Source organism: Chroicocephalus ridibundus, chromosome 2, assembly GCF_963924245.1.
Source record: "Chroicocephalus ridibundus chromosome 2, bChrRid1.1, whole genome shotgun sequence".
In the NCBI taxonomy this organism is placed as follows: domain Eukaryota; kingdom Metazoa; phylum Chordata; class Aves; order Charadriiformes; family Laridae; genus Chroicocephalus; species Chroicocephalus ridibundus.
This window is the reverse complement of record NC_086285.1, coordinates 145165579-145186043: the sequence shown is the minus strand read 5'-3', so window position 1 is coordinate 145186043 and position 20465 is coordinate 145165579. Positions and strand designations below refer to the sequence as shown.

The 20465-nt window shown below is 38.7% G+C and overlaps 1 protein-coding gene across 1 annotated transcript in view; it reads left to right on the top strand.

Annotated features, from left to right (window-relative positions):
• STK3 (serine/threonine kinase 3) overlaps positions 1 to 19240 on the top strand; it is a 147205-nt gene extending 127965 nt beyond the window's left edge. The window contains exon 11 of the mRNA XM_063327259.1: positions 13815 to 19240. Coding sequence (XP_063183329.1) covers positions 13815 to 13973 — 159 coding nt within the window. The 3' untranslated portion in view covers positions 13974 to 19240. The remainder of the gene's footprint in view (positions 1 to 13814) is intronic.
• The last annotated feature ends 1225 nt before the right edge of the window (positions 19241 to 20465 follow it).

Sequence of the window (20465 nt, the reverse complement as noted above, 5' to 3'; positions counted from 1 at the left end):
TTTGAAGTCATTACTTGAACTCACTGTGCCTTTTAATAGAGCCTTTGGTGGATTTAACATTCACTGTAACAGAATAAATTGATAAAATAAATAATTTTCTCTAATATGTTTGATTTTACAGCATTGTGAAGTCTCATAACATACACAGCATTTGAAATTTCGACTGTGTGCGCATATGTGTGTGTGAGAGATTAAGTAGGAATATTATAATGAAAACCTTACTTTTTCAGTGCTATCAAAACCCCCAACAAAACATTGCCGCCTTCATGACTATAGCATTCTTAAATTGTTAGTGTAACTCTTCTTATGATAGGATGCTGGGACATCTAGTCTTTGATTACACTGTGATTTCAGACCATAAGAATGCAAGGTCTCCCTCCAGCTGTGTCAGCAGTGGTGCAAGTCTCAGAGACAGTAAGCAGAAAAAGACGTATAGTTTTTCCCCCATCCAAACCTGAGCTGGCAGCTTCTTTCTTCTGGGAGAAAAGAATTGGCTAGTCGGTCTGCTGTTCAATATGTGTGGTAGTTGAACATGGCATTTTGTATTCAGAACCATAATATTTTCTGAAGATGGTGGCTTAAAGCTAAGATCCACTTCTCTGTCACCAGTAGAATCTACTCGGAAAATCATTTGAGTTTCCAAATGAGAATACATCTCTTTTTTTGGGGTGGAAAGAGGAGAGGAGATCAGCATTGGGGACACTTTAAGTTATTACATTTCTGTGGTTTTCAGGATTTGTTGCTGTATGTTAATACCAGTTTTAAAACTACTTGATATCGTGCTATTTTCTACTTGTGGCAGGATGTAAACATTATAAATATACTCACATTTTTTTTCTTGTATCCTTCTGTCGCAAGGTGAATTTCATTAGCATTAATGCAAGAACGTATGCTATGTTTTTGCGTAAGTGTAGTTTTTCTTTATCAGTAAATCCTTTCTGAGTGTAGTTTTTCTTCAACCGTAAGTCCTAATGTCCCCCCATCCAGACATGTGCAGTAACTGGATCAAGAAGTAATATGTGTGCATTGCTAAAGTCATATTTAATACAGAAAGTCCAGGACAGATATGCAACCTTTTTGACAGTAAGCCTATGTTTCCCTGCATTTGTTGGTGCTCGTGCGTGTGCATCAGATCCGTTGGTGATGAGGGAGTTGTTCACACCCTGAACACTGACACTTAATATGTGACCAGTCCCATTAATTTGTACTTTATCTCTCTTCAGTGTTATGTCTTTGAATGCAGGATACCATTCAAACTGAGGAATAGATGTTCTGTAAGCAGAAACCCCAGTGATGTATTTTAAATAAATTGCAAGAGCATTTAATAACCTCTGCGTTTATATTTTTGTCTTTACTTTGGAAAAGCACCACTCTGAAGATGGTCTTAACAATTAAACTGCTTTTACAAGGCACTGTAAATGGAAATCAAATTTTCTTTGGCTTTTAATTACTTATGAAAGTGCAGTTGTGAAACACATAATTCTATTTAAAGATGGGCCTGTGAGCTGTATAGCATTGACTGCATTGAGCACAGATTTTCTTTGAGTACTGACACCTTGCATTTGAGGAATGCGTTTGTCTGTCTCACATTTTCCTTATCCTTTTTATATGTTCTAGGAATGTGCTGGATGGATTGTCTGGCATGAGTTGGAGCTTGATGGGAGCTCTCACGATTTCCTGCCCTGGTAGTTAGGGTTGGAAGTAATATAGATGAGGCCCTTGGTTCTACTTCAGTTTCCAAATGATGTATACTAAATCAATTTTAAAACCTAGATTAAATTCCCAACAGTGTTTTCCTGGAGAAAGATTTAGACTTGAAATTACAGACATTGAACATTACAGATGTTCAAGTGCAGTATGTGTAGCATTTTAATTGTTGATATACTATGCAATGACTAAGATTTTTTAATTATTTCCTTTTCTTTATGGAATTTAATCTAGAAAACCGAAACATAACTGAAACCTAGGTAATCACTCAAAAGACGAATTAGAAAACTACGAGAGAGGCCAGAAAGGTTCTACTGAGACTTGGGTCACATCATAAGGGTTTGCAGAGCAAAGGTTTACCATTCCCTAGTTGTGGGCTGTACAATTGACATAATTTACTCCAGAGATGCAGCAGTGGAATAGCACACACTCTAAATTGGGATTGGAATTAATGAACAGTGCTGGCACAAAACTGAGTGTATCCAGGGAAGGGCAATGAAGCTGGTGAGGGGTCTGGAGCACAAGTCTTATGAGGAGCGGCTGAGGGAACTGGGGTTGTTTAGTCTGGAGAAAAGGAGGCTGAGGGGAGACCTTATCGCTCTCTACAACTACCTCAAAGGAGGTTGTAGCCAGGTTGGGGTCAGTCTCTTCTCTCAAGTAATAAGTGATAGGGCAAGAGGAAATGGCCTCAAGTTGCACCAGGGGAGATTTACATTGGATATTAAGAAAAAAATCTTCACAGAAAGGGTTGTCAAGCATTGGAACAGGCTGCCCAGGGAAGCAGTGGAGTCACCATCCCTGGAGGTATTTAAAAGACGGGTAGATGTGGTGCCTGGGGACATGGTTTAATGGTGGTCTTGGCAGTGTTAGGTTAACAGTTGGACTTGATGATCTTAAAGGTCTTTTCCAACATAAACGATTCTGTGAGTCTATGAAAAGCTTGCACAGTACCTGTTCGCATGATCACAACTGTATCTGCATGTTATAATCTGAAAAACTTAATTAAACAAAATAGTGTTTCTCTGTACTCTGTGACAAAACAAATAGATCAAATGCTGTAGACCTTCCTAGGAGATAATACTGTGAAGGTAGGAAAGAACTATGCTAATTTTCGGCTTCATCACATTAATGTTTGAGTCATAGACAAAATATTTGGTAATAAAATATTTCTTTGGCAAATGATTTTGGCAGTTCTGGACTCAGTAAGTGAATGTGCCACTGATTCATTGAATCTTGTTCAATGAATAAATTGAGTTTCTAGACTAATACAGAGTGAAAATCACACTTTTCACGGGATGGATTTGAAAGAAAAGAATTAGATTATGGTTAAGTGTACTGTTCAGTGTTGAGATAGCCTGTATTTCTTGCTCATTAACATGAGAGTGGTCTAATTTTTTAATTTATTATTGCTTTTAGTTGTATGCTTCTTGATTAATGTGTTTTGACATGAATGATTATCAATTATTATCTTCTGTATTTTCCTACTTTTGGGATATTTCTAAGTATATTATATGTCATGAGAGTAGCCTATTGCATGTCTGTAAAGGACATATTATTTAAAAACTGCTAGCTAAGTGGTGCTGTTTGATAGATTATCCATTTCTGTATTTGTTCACCTATTTTAAATCTAATTTCATTGAAGCAAGACATCAGACGTCCACTAGATTTAGACCATCATACGGTAGATTTTATCAGGTTCATTAAAGATTATTTGATGGTGTTTATTTTAGCTGTGTTTCACAAATGTGGAGCTGGTGCATTTTGTCAAGAGAAAAACTAAATCTGCTTTAATGAATCTGCTGAAACTCTGCAGTATCGGTATGATTTGTGAGTAAGACTTCAATAGAAGGCAGCATTAAAAGAGTTAATAAACTGTTCCTTAAGGTGTAAAGAGATTTTTCAAAAAATCTGCTCAGTTCTTGAGCATGACAAGAAAGTTTCCTAAATGATTTAAATCAGTTTTCATAGCATCAAAGCTGTCATAAGCAAATGAAATATCCAGCCCCTGTGTCTGGGAAGCTGCTGGATGCAGTGCAGGAGTGGAACAGTACCTTCCTCTCATCCAGGGACTGTAGGCTGTGCCGCTGCTATTGGGAGCCCAAAGGTTTTATCAAGATGAGTTCTTTCAGTGCTTTGGGGAACTGTGAGCCACATCAAACTGAATAGGTAGTTGAGCAGTTTTGTGGGGGAAAAAAAGATTTCCAAAAAATGATTGAGGAAGGAATAAAGAAAATTTGAGGAACTGTGGACTGAGACGTATTCTTTAAAAGTCAGCGGTGCTTGTGTTAAATCCTTAATGTTGTACAGAAAATGAAACTTGGTGCTGTCTAGCAGAGATGCTGGTACCCCTGGGCTTGGGGAATTGCTTCTTCTCTCCCAGATGGCTGCAGGTCTCTATGTGCAGCGGCCACATGCTCAGTGCTGGTGCTTAAGCTCAGGTCAGCCTGGCTGTCGTTCTCTCCCCGGTCCCTCTCCCAAGAGGATAACCTGCCTGCCTTTCCTGAGGCAGGGATCTCCTCTGCTCCCCGCTGCGACTAACAGCTCGGCTAAATGTCTCTGCTTAGCCCTGGCTTTGTTCAGTTGCCGCGTTCAGATTCTGCTCATTCTGATGTTTTGGCAGGCCCCTATCAACTGATAGAGTTGATAGAGTCTCAGTTTTACTATCTTTTTGCTGCCTTTGCTGTATTTTCTTCCTTTCCCCAGGGATTAAGAAACCTGGCATTTGTTGTCTGTAAGTTGCCCTAAATTTCTGGACTATAGGATTTTTCCTGTCCATCTTGTACCGAAAGTGGCTGAAACCCATCCTCTGTTGTACGTGACTACCAGAATGCTTTCTGCATGAAATAAAACCCAGCAAACAGTGTGTCTATCATTTTTGCATTTATTAAAGATGATGTGTTATTTTCCTAAATCCTTTCGAAATTGGCTGTTTTAAACTGAACTGAATTTTCTTCCTTATAAAGCATGTAACTAAGTCAAGGTTGCCCAGCGAATAAGATATAAATTTGCGTGTGTGTTTTGTGTTGGGGGGGTGCGGCTGTCCGCCAACAGACTTTTCCTATTAGGAAAATTTAGTTTTGCTGTATCCATTTTTGTTTTAGTTTTGAATATTAACATTTTGTACTTCTAAGAAACTGGAGATTCACTTGTATTGCCCCTCACTAGGGTACTGAGGTTTGAGGTTTAAGGTTTAAAATTCTTCTAGCTCTTCCATTGCTCTTCAGATTAAACGCTTTTCTGGGTCTGGTTTTAACTTCAAGGTTATCTCTCTGCATGCGTGTATCTTGTGCTATAACTCATTCAATGAGTTTCCGTTTTTATTTTTAAAATAATCTTAAATTGAACAATTGAAGAAAAATAGCTTTAAATGATATCATTATGTATTTTAGTGAATTTGTAGCTTTTAATACAGTTTTCTTTTTAACTTCAGGACTTCTATTTCATGTTCTCAGTATGGATTTGCATTTACAATATATTTTAGCAAAACTGGGAGCGTGTTTCTTTTTTATATTATTTTATGTTTGGGAGTCTTAACTGAATGGTTTTATTTTTAAAAACGGTTCTGATCCTGAATATCTCAGTACTTAATATAGCTTGCATCTACATGTAGATTAGCAGAACTTTAAAAATATGTAAAAGTGTTATTTTGTGAACATTTAAAAAATTATCCTCTCAAGGAAGAATCAGTTGTCAAGGAGGCAGTGCCTTAACTTGAGAAAAATTTTGAATATGAAAGTAACAATTTGGGTTCATACAGTTGAATGATAACTGCAGTTTGCTGAAATGTGATCCCTTGAACTCAAGGGCACGGTAATGTGCCTGCTGATAGCTGAGCTCATTTTGAAAACACAACAAAAAGCATTTGCCCCGGAGAGCTACAGATTACTAGAGATAAAATGCTGACTTTTTGATACTACTTACTTAATACACTAAGAACTCTAGCTAATGAATCCTCTTAGTTTTAAAGCTTTATATCTTTGCTGGACAATATTTGAAAAGGTGGGGCTTTGTTTGTTTTTTTCTTCCCATGCTTTTTTTTCTCCGAAAACAGAAAGGACTGGGGGAAAATCCTGCATATTTTTAGATCAGGTGTGATAGCTGCTTTGCTATCAGCACTGCGTGGGCATATTTGCAATCAAGTTTAAATAGCATAGTGAGTATCCAGATGGAGTGTTTTTCCTAAGCTTTAGATTATTTACTCTGTTGGGGGCTCCAGTAAACATTTATGGTAGTCTTCAGGGCTAACTGTACCATTAAGCTTGAGATGCCTGGTATAGAAAATCACAATATTTAAAAAACATCAAGATCTTCTCTAAGCTGTTTCAAACCATGAATTTTTGCCTGCAATACTTTAAAAGTCATTTTTTAAAATGTCTGTGATGGATGATGCAAGTCTAAGGAAAGGTTGATAGCAAATTAAAGTGTCGTGCTTCAGTAGACTCAATTCTAAGCATGTAATGTAACAATACACTCTCTGTAAATGACAGAGGAAAGAGGGAATGGTAGATTTTTTCCTTCTGTATGCTTTTAAAATTAAATTTATTTATTAAATTTCTTACCTAGCAGGTGCTGAAGATTTATCTCAGAAGCACTTAGTAATGGATGTTTACTAGCTACCAGGTTTTTGAGATACGTTGCTTGCAGTTTATTTTCCCACGTTCGGATCTTCTATGTTGTTTTATACCTTGCAGTGAAAATTATAAATCTCCCAACTACATGAACATCAGCTGCTATGGTAGGTGAAAACAGTATAAATGATATTTGAACTTCTTAGGATATGATAAAGCATTATACACACAACATGACTGGTTTTGTCAGGACCTATGAAAAATTGCAACACGCAAGAGTTAGCAATATCATTAATTTTACACTGTATTTCATGATGGTCTGTGCTTTTCCCTAGGTTTCAATTCTTGTAGTCAAGATTGCTTGTTAAAGTTACAAGCTCCTAGATATTTTTTTCTCTGAACTTTTTAGCCCTTTTAATTAAAGAAATACTTAGATTCTAGCTGCCTCCTCATGACTCAGAAATGAAAGGGGAAAATAAAAAGACACTTCCCTCCTCCTAAAAATTCTTATTTTAGGTATCTAATTTTTAAGGGTAATTTAATGAATGTGAAGGACCCAGCTCATGATTTTTGAATTTTAGGACTGGCAGTACTTAAAGTGCTCAAAGGAGAGCCCTGGGCAGTATTCAACAAAGGTATGCAAATGATAGTATGCACTAATGCTATAGAAAACTTTCTTTCCCCTTGGTGGTTTGCTTTTGAAATGTTACTTTGTACGAAGCTAAGAAAAGCCTTCTAGAGCGGAAAAGTTTTGATGGTAGTGACTTGAGATTTAGCTTTGTGTTGTTAAAATGATGTACAGTTTTAATGTTTGAGAAAAAGAATTCTACTAGTGAAAACAGGAATTAATCACAGGACATTTATATACAATTTTATCCCTAAAAATACTTCTTAAAATTACATGAAGTTGTCCGTCTTTAATTTTCTCTGAGTGCTATGTGCTTATTTTACCCTCCAAAATATTTAAGATAACTGCAGTCCTGTGGAATGAACTTTAGCTTTTGAAAGTTAGGCTGTCAGTCCTTCTCTCTCATAACTTCTCAAAAATAATGATAGTAAATGAAGTCTTTTTCATATTTGTATAACTCAGTGTTTTGTGTTTTGCGACAAGGAGATTTGCTCTTCAGACATCCTGAAATAAATGCTCTCACTCCATCCCCCATCCAAGTTTGTTTTCTTGTGACGGATTTGCCCAGTGTAGTGACAGCAGGGGTGGGGATGACAGCATGTCAGAGCTCTGATGTGTGGCCAGCGTGTGTCTCGGACAGCTCGTTGCCTGACACTGCTTATACGAGGTCAGCGTCATTTGCTGTATAAGCAAACACAGAGCAGTTCTCCCCGCATTGCTGCACAGGAGCAGCTGTACAGACAAAAGTAACCATGGAGTATTTCCATGCACACAAGCCTGAGACAACTACTATGTAAGTGAGATTCACAGATTTTGGGTATGAATTCATAGACCAGAAAAATTGGTCAGAAAAGCCCACCTTGAACCTTTTGTATCCTGACTCAGGTGTAACTTTTATACTAGTAAAAAGGAGTTTGAAATCATCAGTGGAGCTCATTCTATAAGAGAAAAAGAAAACTCCGCTCAGTGGAGGGAAGGGAACAGCTGGAGAGAAAGCGTTTCTCTTACCTGAGGCCACTAACAATGCAAAACAATCCAAGGCATGCACTGGTTAAATCTTAGAAAGTGCTATAGGCAACCCATTTTTGCAATTGCCATAGAAAATTATTGTTGTTAGCCATTCTGTTGATAGTTCATATTGTATGAATTACTAGCAGATGGGAAAATAGATGACTCAGAATACAGTATTAACAATCCATATTTTTTTAATCAAAGGCCCCTAATAAGGCATGTTGCATCTGTAAGATTCATTTAAGCAGTTGCTAGGAAGACTTTGTTTTTTCAGGTAAACACAACAAACTTGATACAGATTATTTTTTGATTGAATATCTATTTTCTTAACAATTTAAACCCTAAAAATACATTTGCTTGTTTTTGTTGCACCAGCTTAATGGCAGTATTCTATAATTTAGTTTGATAGGCTGGAGGTTTGCAATGGTAACTCACGCATTATGGAATTACTAATGAAACCTAATTTTATCAGATTGAAAACATCACAGGCCTAGAGTTTTTATTTACCTCTGTTAGCTGTCAAGGGTGGATTAAGATTATAGTGTGCTATATCCACCAAAACTTTGGCTTTCGCCCCCTGAAAAGTTTGGATGGCTACGGATATGTGCTGGCCAAGTGTGGCTAATGAGTTGCAGACTCCTTACCAGAACCCTTTGCCTAAATCCATGAACTGCAAGCACCACTAAGTATCTCAGATGCATGTCCTTCCTCCTGACTCCTGTGCTGGATGCAGGTGGAAGTCATTAGTCAGGATTTGCATTGCACCCTTTGACTTGATGACTTTTGAGAGTCCATTTTTGGTTGTACTTTATCTCCTTCTTTCTCAGCTTATTGCTACAGAACTCGGGTCTGTAGACAGGAACACATATATATTTTCCAAGTGCCCATTCTGGTCCGAATTTTCATCAGTATAATTTGATCAGGGTTGTGAACAAAATATGTAAGGTACAATGTGGGTCCTCCTGCAGGCAGTAGTATTGGCTGCAAGTAATCATTCTTTGGTTTGCTGAAAATACTGATCCAAATGAAGCTGGTCCATCTGGGTTGCAAGAAGTTAGACTGAAAGATCAAAAAAGTAAAAACTGTTGCACTTCCTATACTGAAGTTTGGTTCTGAGAGACAATCGCATCAGTATGTGAGGAAAGAACTCCTTGTGTGCCACTTTTGGACGACATGTAAAAAATGCAATTGGCCTGAAACTAGTATTGACCAGAGTAAGTTCAGTTAACATGTTAGTTCTGCTTTGATTCTCTGCTGATTGTCCCAGCTCAAGGTAGTGCTGCTGAAAGGACCTTCTGCCACTGGAAGCTTGGGTTGATGGAGCTGCATGGGTGCTTTCTTCTGCCAGTGTTTCCCCCACATCAGGGAGAGGAGGAGGCAGAAGCAAGAGCGGCTGGCACTCAGCTTGCAGCACTGGGAGCTCGCCCCACAAGGATGACTCTTAGCTGGTCTCTTCGTAGGCAAAGTCAACGTCCTTTGCTCTAGCAAAGCAGAGTAGAGAATTTCAGTGTAGCTTCTTTGGGTGCCACTGTGTCTTTAGAATCCATCAGCTTGTAGAAGAAATTATTCAATGTTATATGCCTCTGGATACAGTTTTGCCTTGTTTCTTTCCTTGCTTCCCTTATACATTGTAGCTTTCTTCAGTGATTAGGTCAAGAAATACACCTTTCAGGAGAAAAGGTTTTTTTTTTTCCTGTAAACACCTCATTTTTCTGCGGGAAAACTAAGTATACGTACCCATTCTAAAAGACTATATGTGTGTGTAAAACAGATGCACGCACTCTGAATATTATATATTATTGTATGGAATTGGTAGGTTCATGGCATTATAAATTGGTGTTTGGACTGGTGCTTTCCCAAACCCACGTGATTACCTGGTGATATGAAGGGTCCCAGTGAAGGCAAATGCTTTTACCAGAAACTCCAGTCACTGAAGACCTCTGTCTTGGAGGTGGCCCATCTTGACGCTGATTGCTGTCTGTTGTGTGATTGTGCATGCTTGATCTCTGAAAGGACACGATTGACTCTCTTATTTAAAGTGGCAGAAATTGAACTGTCTATCATTGTCAGACAAATACTATCCTGATTACTGAACTGCTACAGCTTACAGCTTATAAAAAACTATCAAAATATAATTTAAAGCCCTTCGGAATTGCTGTAGCTTGCACGTGGTGAATTCTCTCCTCTCTTTTCCCATTAACTCCGGTAGCGCTACTAGTTACAACAACAAACTACATGGGAAATTATGGCAGTTTAAATTGCAAACTGTTTGCAAGTGAAAGTGAGAGTGCTGAGCTGTATTGCTTTAAGAATTTGAGTCGAAATATTTACCACGCAGGGGAATGAATTGTATAGGAATAATTAAATGCCTTGTTTGAGTTATTTCTGTGCATCTCACGATATATTTCCTTTGCATTCAGCATTTAGGCTTCTGCAGGCTTCAGGCTTCACAAGGTAATACCTATAGCACGGACAGAAGTCAAGAAAAAACACTTTGAAATTTACCATACCAAGGAGACATATATCTCCATGGACACGTGCGTGCACACGCGCGCACACACACACGCATCGTAGATCAGCTGTGGCTATTAGATGTGCTTAAGTGTCTTTTTTTATAGTACATAGAGCACTCTGACTATTCCTGCCTAATGCAGCATTTGATGTCAGATAGATGAGACATTCATAACTCCATTTTCAGTTTCTTAATGTCCCTGTTTTCTGTCATTTACTTCCTTTGAATGTCAAGAACGTCAACCATTCATACAGATGAGCACTGCAGCTCCCTGGGCCCCCTGGGTGATGTGGCTGAGATCATTCTGAACGATTCTTATTCTCTGGATTTAAAAATTCATTCTCTTAATATTTTAATTTCCAGCCCAGCTGTCTGTGATCTTTAAAGAATATTTAATTCTGTTTGCTGGCTCTATTTCTTGATTGAAATTTAAATAAAAACTCACTTATCACATTCTTCTCTGACAATTTATAAAAAAATGTTTTTCAGTGCAGAATAATTATGTGATTGCATGAGTTGGAGTCTATTCTGTGCAGTGCAAGCCTGGGGTCTACAGTGGCGACTGAGAGGGAATAAATGGCCGCCTAGGCTGGCCCAGAGCGGGTAGGAGACTTCGTCAGTGGCAGTTCTCACAAAACACTCACGCATGAGATTATTCATAGTGCCTTCCGTAGTCCGTTTGCTGGTCCATGGAGCCCCAAATACGTTTCTCCTCTCACACATGCTAAAAAACGTGATTTTATTGCTCCTCTCATCTGTACTGCAGTGGGATCAGCTAAACAGGGGAATCAGCGCTGTCATCTCTTCTCGTTATACTGCAAATCTCTCTGACACTTCAGTCCTCTAAAAGAGTATCTTCACTGAACAGTGTTTTGTCGTGTGCCAGTTACATTTACCAGTGGGCTAAAAATGGAAGAGAATTTTTTTTTTTAATCTTTTGTTTCTCTGAAAATGGAAATGTGTTTTTCTGCAAAAGTCTTGGTGACTGAGGAATTATGACTCCTTTCCCCCATCCTTTCTTGCATATATCAAATGGGACAAATACACTAAACTAGATGATATTTAATTCCTTGCGAGGCAACCTTTCCTTCCTAAGAAACAAAAGGTGTCATTTGTCCTTGGGAGAGACAGATGTTACTGATGAGCTACTGAGCACATCTGAGGTCTTTGAAACTCATACAGGTCTAAGGATCTTTGGTCCTGGAAGGTACTTTGATATCTGGGTTTTAATTCTCATCTTCATTAGGAATCTTATTGTTAAAATGATGTTGCATGAAAATGTGCACCTTTTTCCATATGCTGTTCTATGAATTACTGATCTGCACTCCCTCTTTATTATGACTTTAAGTTACTTGTTTACTGTGTACAATGTAGTCTATTAGTAGAAGTCATAATGCTGGGGTTTGGACTGTATGTAGCAATATGTGTTACTAATTTATGTGCCTCAGATGCTGATAAAAATAAAGATCAAAAGTAGTATTTCATTCCTCAGGGAAAACAGATCAGACTGCGTTGATGGAAGACTGCCCTAGATTCATGAACGAAGTATTGACTCATTAGGTTGATTCAGATAATGTTTTCTTTTTTTTTCCTCTGAGTTAGGTGGTGTGCTTGTTTGCAATGTCAGAATATTTGCAAACAAAATATAGATTATCACTTTCCTAGGATGAAATTATTTGTGCTATTTGAAATTTGTTGATATTTTTCACACTCAGTGAAGAGTAGTTGGCACATAGGCAATTCTGACAAGAGAGAGAATGCAGAGAGCCACTAGACTTCACCAAGGAAAAAAAAATACATAGGCCAGCCAAATGAACATATTTCCAATGTAGATCCTTCTCTGCAAGAGCAGGTGGGGCAGTACTGCCCAATGTGCCCCAGTACCTCAGGAGACTCTAACCTTTATTTGCAGCAGCCAGCAAACCAGTGATTTACTTGTTATATGACCCATTGCTCTTAATGAATGCAATGTAATGAATTATTTAACATTCGTGAGAAAATATTTTTAGAAAGAAAAGAGTTTGGTCAAAGGTAACTCCCTCCCATGAATTCAGGAAATTATTTCATGTATTATTTAAACACCCTGTTGGCAATTTGCTTTGACTAGTTCTGGCAGCAATCTGTTGAGGAAGACAGGTGCTTTGTCATAGGCAGAGAGGAACCTAATGAAGTTCAGGAAGGGCGAGCATAGGGTCCTGAACCTAGGGAGGAATAACCCCATGCACCAGTACAGGTTGGGGGCTGACCTGCTGGAGAGCAGCTCTGCAGAGAGAGACCTGGGAGTCCTGGTGGACAACAGGGTGACCATGAGCCAGCAATGTGCCCTCGTGGCCAGCAGGTTGAGGGAGGTCATCCTCCCCCTCTACTCTGCCTTCGTGAGGCTGCACCTGGAGTGCTGTGTCCAGTTCTGGGCTCCCCGGTTCAAGAGGGACAGGGAACTGCTGGAGAGGGTGCAGCAAAGGGCTACCAAGATGATTAGGGGACTGGAACCCCTCTCTTATGAAGAAAGACTGAGGGATTTGGGTCTCTTCAGTCTGGAAAAAAGACGGCTGAGGGGGGACCTTATCAACACTTATAAATACTTAAAGGGTGGGTGTCGGGAGGATGGGGCCAGGCTCTTTTCAGTGGTGCCCGGGGATAGGACAAGAGGTAATGGGCACAAATCTGAGCATAGGAAGTTCCACCTAAACGTGAGGAGGAACTTCTTTACTTTGAGGGTGGCAGAGCCCTGGCACAGGCTGCCCAGAGAGGTGGTGGAGTCTCCGTCCCTGGAGACATTCAAAACCCGCCTGGACGCGTTCCTATGCCACCTGCTCCAGGTGACCCTGCTCTGGCAGGGGGGTTGGACTAGATGATCTCCAGAGGTCCCTTCCAACCCCTAACATCCTGTGATTCTTACCAGAAAGTACTTCTAAATGTCTGTCAGATTATTACTTACAGAAGTTGTATATTTTTCAGGCTTCTGTAAGAGCCTGAAGTTCAGTAAGAAGTATTTGATTAAGCAATATAATTTATATACATGAATATAATTGTGTATCCTGTGGCATGCTTTTTTCCAGCCTAATGAGTTAAACTCCAGCCCTATATTTATTTTCAATTTATCTGCAACATTTGCAAAATTATTTTTTTTTTAAATTAAATGTACCGTGTGTGTTTGTGTTTTCATATACAGTTAAATTATTTACTGTGGAGCATACTAAGGCTTTCAATTCTATAAACAGTGAGTGTATGCATACATACACTCAAAGTGTGTAGGAAAAAAACCCTGACACTGCAATTGTAAATTAAAGGATTATGAAAGGTGGTGGTTTTCATTTTTGTTGTAAATATTTTTTAATCTCTTTTGTGTTTTCTTTTTTTATTGTTTGTTTCTTTGGTTGTTTTACAGTTAAAGAATCTGAGTTTAGAAGAATTACAGATGCGATTAAAAGCTTTGGACCCTATGATGGAAAGAGAAATTGAGGAACTTCGTCAGAGGTACACTGCAAAGAGGCAACCTATCCTAGATGCGATGGATGCAAAGAAACGGAGGCAACAAAATTTCTGAGTTTGTTTTCCTTTCCGAGATAATACTATGAGTCAGTGTGGACGCTGGTAACTTTGTAAGTCTGAAGGAATTCCATTATGAGAGTTTTCAAAACCCCAATCTTTCGAATTTTCCTTCACAAGCAATGACAATTGGAGCAGTGAAAGAACATGCATATAGTGTTCTGCAAAGGCAGCAAAACACATTACCACTTGTTTATATTTTCAAATGTTTAATGTAATAGAAGGTTAAACTATTAATTCCCAATCTTTTTCAGGTGTAGAGTGGTAACTTGGTGTTGTACATTAGGAGTTGTGTTTTGGAGCACCTGGAACGATTTCTGGATTGTGCAACACTACAGAGCCTTATGTTGCAATATATTTGCCTCCCACTTAGTAGCATATTTATTATGTAATCTTTGGTTATCCTATTTATTTTATGCCGATTTTCTTTTTTATTAGTAAGTACTAGGATAATATTGTGGAGAGCAGAGCCAGATTAGATAAAATTTGTTGTGTAGCATAAGGAAAAGAAGCTCACCGCTATATTATCTTGTAAAACTCCAATTTCAGCAAGCATCCCAGTTCAGGACAGCATTTGAACATGTATCCAGCCCATTCATAGCAGTAGGATTTAAGAATAAAATAAGTAATAAGCACGTGTTTTTCTGCTCTCCTGAACCAGGGACTGTGGCTGCAGTTGAGCAATACAGTTGTTAAGCTACAGAGCATTCTTTTAGAGAGTATTTCTATCACTTTTACGCACACTGAATGATCTTTCATTAAACAAGAAAACAAGTGCCTAATCAGTTTTGATTTTTGTGTTATTCAGGAGAAGCAATACTTGCAGTCACTCCTTCAGTGTAAATTTCCAATTGCTGTTGCAATTGTGACCAGTATAAACCTCTATTTTGCACCGTAGTTTTATAATGAAGTAACAGCTACAATTTCTAGATACGTTTTTTGGTTCATTTAATTTTTTATCACTGCTTTGAGGGGAGAGGGGAGTTATTAGTGGTTTGGGTTTGGTTTGATTTGGTTTCACATTATAGATATGAAGGGATAGTAATTTAAAAGCCAAAGAAAATCAATTGAATACTTATATATAATAAGTACTGAAAAGAAGGTATGTTTTGCAGTCCTCTGAGGGTTTGGTCCTGCAATCACTAAACATTCAAAATTCCTGTGGTCTTCTGTGGTGGGTTTTGGGGAATCAGAAATGCAGGACCAAGCTCTTAATATCTTTTTACAAGTTCTTCTGTCTGGTTTATATTGTGGGATATCTAGTAGGTAAAATTTACAACCTTGCAAGAAATGTTTCAGACTTAGTAGAAAATGTGATCCTCTTTCTGAACAATCTACTGTGTTCTCTATTGGTATCTTTACTATGGTTGCCTTTTGTGTAAATAACTTTACTGTGATAGTCATACTTCTTTAAACTATACAGCTGAAAAGATCTTTACATTCAACCTTCAGCTGTTAAACTTTTAATGGTGACTACTGTATGGGCATCTTCTGTTAAATGTTTTCTGGAAGTTAGTAATCATCTCATACCTCTTAACATTTACTGTCTTCACGCGTGGACCATTTAGATGGAACAGTGCAGATTTGCAAAACGGTGCATTGTATCACAAAGCTTATGCAAAAGGAAAACAAATGTTTTTACAAGATCAGCACACTACAGCCGTGCTGGGACCAGGCTTGGGTTTGAGCTGTATACAGCCATTGTTGTCATTGTCATTCTGTGTGTGTGTTTGCGTGCACGCCACGTTCTACCATGTAAACCCTAGAGTCAAATAAATTTTAATTGTGATTGTTAGAACATCCTTACCCTCAACTCTCTTCATATTTCTTAAAGTAATGACCAACCCTTATGGAAAAAGCAAGAACACAGAAGATCCATGAAAATTACTTTAGGCAAGATAAATGCACCTGGTAGTCGTATGCCTCACGTTTATACAATGAAATGATGTAAAGTAAAAAATGGTATAATCATATCACCATGTCATTCGATTATAATCATAATGCAACAAAAAAATAACAGCACCAACCTCCCCCTATTAGTATGGTTCTAATTTATTTAAATTGAATTTCTAATTCTTGAACTTTCTATTCTCAAAAATTCAAAGGTGTGTGTATGTACATATATTTGTGTAGGTATACGCACGTATATATGCATATCTATATATATAAGAAAAAATATAAAACAGATTTAAACCATCAGGAGAGGAACCTAGCTTGCCTTTTCTTGGTGTGCCTTTTAAGCAAAGTGTCATTGTCCAGACACTCTTGCTTGCATCAGCAGCAGCTTTCTTTTCCCTTAGTCTCTGAAACTCTTCCCAACAAAAGTAAGACTTCGATTTTGAAAAATGTGGCTTTACAGTGTAATAGATAATGTAATATTTTATTACATTTTCATATTTCAATTTTCATATTTCGTGTATTTGAAGACATTTAGTAATGCAGCACACTAAATATGAATTGCCTATCCAGAGGGACTCCAGTAAAAGGCCATTTTAGACTAGAGCTGTTGCAGTCTGACATCTGAAAGGTATGAGAAGATAAAGGACATCCTTTCTTCACTCCTGATCTGTCTGCATAGAAACAACTTGAATAAATTTTGTGCACAGACATGCATCCAGGTATGGATTATGCATGCAGGGGGAAAATCTGAAAGCCATGGAATAAAATAAAAATGTAAACAAGCTACTTAAAATGGGTGAGAAATAGTTTCTGAGATACTGTAAACTGTGTAGATACAGGACATTTGTGACCAAAGAATACTTTCACCAATTAATATGAAATTAGTGATGTTGCCCTTCTGATACGGTGCACGCCGCAGTCAGTGTAAGAGCTGTCTTTGGCTTCAGAAGCCACTGTATCAGGCTCGGAATTATGTGCAAGCATAACACATAGAAATAGGTTTTATACTGAGAGATGGATACAACTTTTTTTTTTCTTTCTTCTGTTTATATAAATGAATCAAATCATCCATGTCGATGACTACGTATCTCTACTGGAGGATGAGCATCTCTGTAAAGGAAAGCTGATAGTACAATAAATAAGACATTTTAAAAGAAAGCCTTGCAGGAAATCTGATAGAACTACTGACAAGTTAACCTCCAGTAAGATTTTAACCAAGCAGTTTCTTGTTTGCTTCTGACTTTGTATGTTTAGGTTTAGTAAGTAAAAAAAAAAAATTTTGAAAAATCATTACTTATTACTAAACGTTTGTAATAAAAGCTAATTTTTCATGTATAATTGTCGTCTTGTTGTTCATTCTAACTGAAGCTAAATTATGTTAATAGTAACCATTAATGTTCATTTCCATAGTCATCTCTCATGCTTTTATTTCCTTTCTGTAATGCTGTGAGCCCAGCTGTGAGTGCAGAAAACCACATCTCAAAGTCGGCTCTGGATTTTGCCAGCTCAAGAGATTTCTGCAAGCTCTAGAAGTCTGAGTATGAGGACAGTCTAAGGACAGCCATCTTCAATAGTTTGTGGAAGTCCCTCTTTCTGCAATGTAAGGTTGCTAACGGCCTAATCCTGGGAGAGCTGAGCCGCCACCCCAATATTTTGGAAGTCTTTATAGACGTCCTTTACGTGGAGGTACCTTAGCAGCTTTAGGTGGTCCTTTGATTTTCTAGTGTAATAAGAACAACAACAGGTAATGGAATAGACTTAACTAGGAAAAGCAAATGTATTTAATGTCTCAAATTTGATTCCATAGCCCATTTCTTTTCTGTTTTTTAGCTTATTCTCTAAGAATTTGACCACAAAGACACTTTAGTAAAAGGAACTCATGAACAAAACTCCTTTAGCGATCCATGGTATGTTTGAAATGACAGAATTCTAGTGCTAATCTGAATTAATCTGACAATTATTGGATGGTATAATTATTTACTGTTTATTTACAGTAAATAATAGCTTGCCTGTGTTTGCCCAGGTATATTCAGGTGAGAACATGCAGTGGTTCAGGCTGCTTCTCCATCCAGTGTGTTCAACTTCCTTATATAAGTACGGCTCAGGAGAAGCGAATCCGTGCACAAGTACATGAGATAGCCTTAGTCACCATTAATAGGCACTGGTGCTTCCAAGCAGAATGTATCCTGTATGACTTCTGTAAAGCACTTTGTGTGCGCGCTGTTTTCTCAATGTGATATGATGAGGGTTACATGTTAAGTGTATACGTGGTTATAAAACTAATTAAAAAGACCTTATGATGTGAGGAACTCTTTATTTCTTTGCATTCATAAATATTAAGGGCTACAGCTTACTGTGGCATTTCTTTCTGTACTTCCGAAGGCGATGACGGGTGTTCTATAATGTCGTACAGCTGGCTGGGAAATTGGCTTTGGGATATTTGTGTACCAGGCTGTGGTGCAACGTTACACCCACTATTGGCAATGAAAGCCTTGGAGAAGGCAAGTCCTGGGTAGCGCGTGGTGTTTCTCACCATTGTGTTGTGCCAGGTGAAGTAATGGCTTAATCTTTATGGGGAAATTACATCTGGCAAAATTACATTGATGGTTCAGTGTGAAGTCATTAAGTTGCACTTGGGGACTTGCCCTGTGAAGTTTGCTTTTCTCCTGTCTCTTTAGTGTATTCATTATGGAATGGGCTACCATTTACGTGGTGTGCTCTCATTCTTGTTCTGTTTTAATTTGTTATGGTTTTTGAAGAATACTTGAAAATTCCTCATATTTTGCTGCTTCTCTTCCCCCTGCTCAGGAAGATGAATGTGGGCATTACTTTTAAGAGCACCCCCTGAGCCAAGTGTTCTTGGGACACTGTGCACAAATGCAAATGTCAGCAACAGCTTTTATTCTTTTCTTCTGTTCAGAGATCACTGAAGTAAAGCCTCGACTGTCCTGTGTTCCCTTCATCTGAAAACATGGGATGTTCAGATTCTAACTAAATCTTTCTCTTTCAGAGTATTTGTTACTCCCAGACAGACTAGATACTAGGTACTTGCTTCCGTTGTTTTCCTCACAAATTCCTCGGGATAGATTCATTCTGTTTCACTAGGCCTTAGAGAGTCTTCCAGATTAGAGAAGAGCTGTATTTGTCACAGAAACGGGAAGAAAGAAATCATTAAAAAAAAATTCCTCAGGGAGAAAAGAAAAAGCATATGGCGTTTGCACCTGGCCAGATCACTTACTTATAAGGCTAACTAGGGATGTGAGGGGGGAAAAAGTGTTGGCTGACAGAAGCAAATCCGGTAGTCATCTACTTACTGTTCTATGTCACTGTTCCACATCTGATTTTCTTCCATTCATGTTTATTGTCTTTTATATTTGTGCTTTATTTATTCAGTTGCCACTTTTAAAGATTTTTATTTTAATTTTAATTAAAATTTTAATTTTTTAAAATTTTATAGATAGAAACATACCATAACAGCACCAAGTAAATAATGGAAAAAAACCCCAACAGTCAAAATCACTGAAAGGTTGGTGTTCTTTCCTCCCCCACTCCTTTCTGGGCTCATGGAGGGGTTTGACTGCAGATGATGTTTGTCTCTGCATGGAGAGACTTTCCATGCTCTAACCCTGGGCGCGTGTGGATGGAGGTGGTTTTATCAAGAGCTCTGAATGAGCTGTACGGCTGCTCAGGATGTCGCATCAGTGTTGTGCCTTGCTGGGAGCCACTGTCCCTCTCCTGTAGTGGAGGCGTTGAGGCTCCTGTGGAGTGTGAGGAAGCTATGTGAAGCAGTGGGTACCACTTTGCCACCACTTAGCGTGAATCTGGAAGCCGTTGATCAGCATCAGGGTGGCACTATGCTCAAACCAATGACTGCGGTCTAGGAAGGCTTGCAGGAGCCGGCCCCTTACCTCAGGGACAAGGCCACACCATGGTGGCAAATGGCTTTTGATGCAACTTTACTTTTTGGTAGGAGTGCAGCATGGCCGGAGCCCCTGATGGAGACAGAGGCATGCCCACACCAAGGTATCTGAAAATCATGTTTAACTCTTGGAAAGGAAGAAGTTCCTTGTATCCATTTTTATAATGACGTACGAAAAATGTTTAGTGGCTCTTAGGAAATTATTGCAGTGCAGTGGAAGAGTTTGTGTAATGACATCAGCTAAAGATTGTGCCCTACGTCAGGACACTTCTTAGTCCAGTAGCGCTATCCCTCAGCCTCCCAAGTTCTTCCCGCAGGCACTGGGTGTAGCTTTGGTGGAAGTGTTGGCGGGAGCAGGGGGTTGCGCGTGCTGTAGGCAAACAGCAAGAGTTCTTGCCGGGTGCTGGTACGTGTTCAGTGCAAACAGGCCTTTCTAAAGGCCACAGAAAATTCAGAGGGGATAAACTGGAGAGTGAGCAGGGAGCTGCCTGGAGCCAGCCAGGAGGAAAGAAGTGGAACGAATTAAACAAACCTGATTCTGGGCTCAAATGCTGGTTTTCTGTCTGTCATAATGGGGGAAAACGCTAATGATATTTACTCGTGCACTGCAAACCCCAGTGACCTTCAAATTTTTTCTCTTTAGGTGTCACAACTTCAGAAATCAAATTTGTA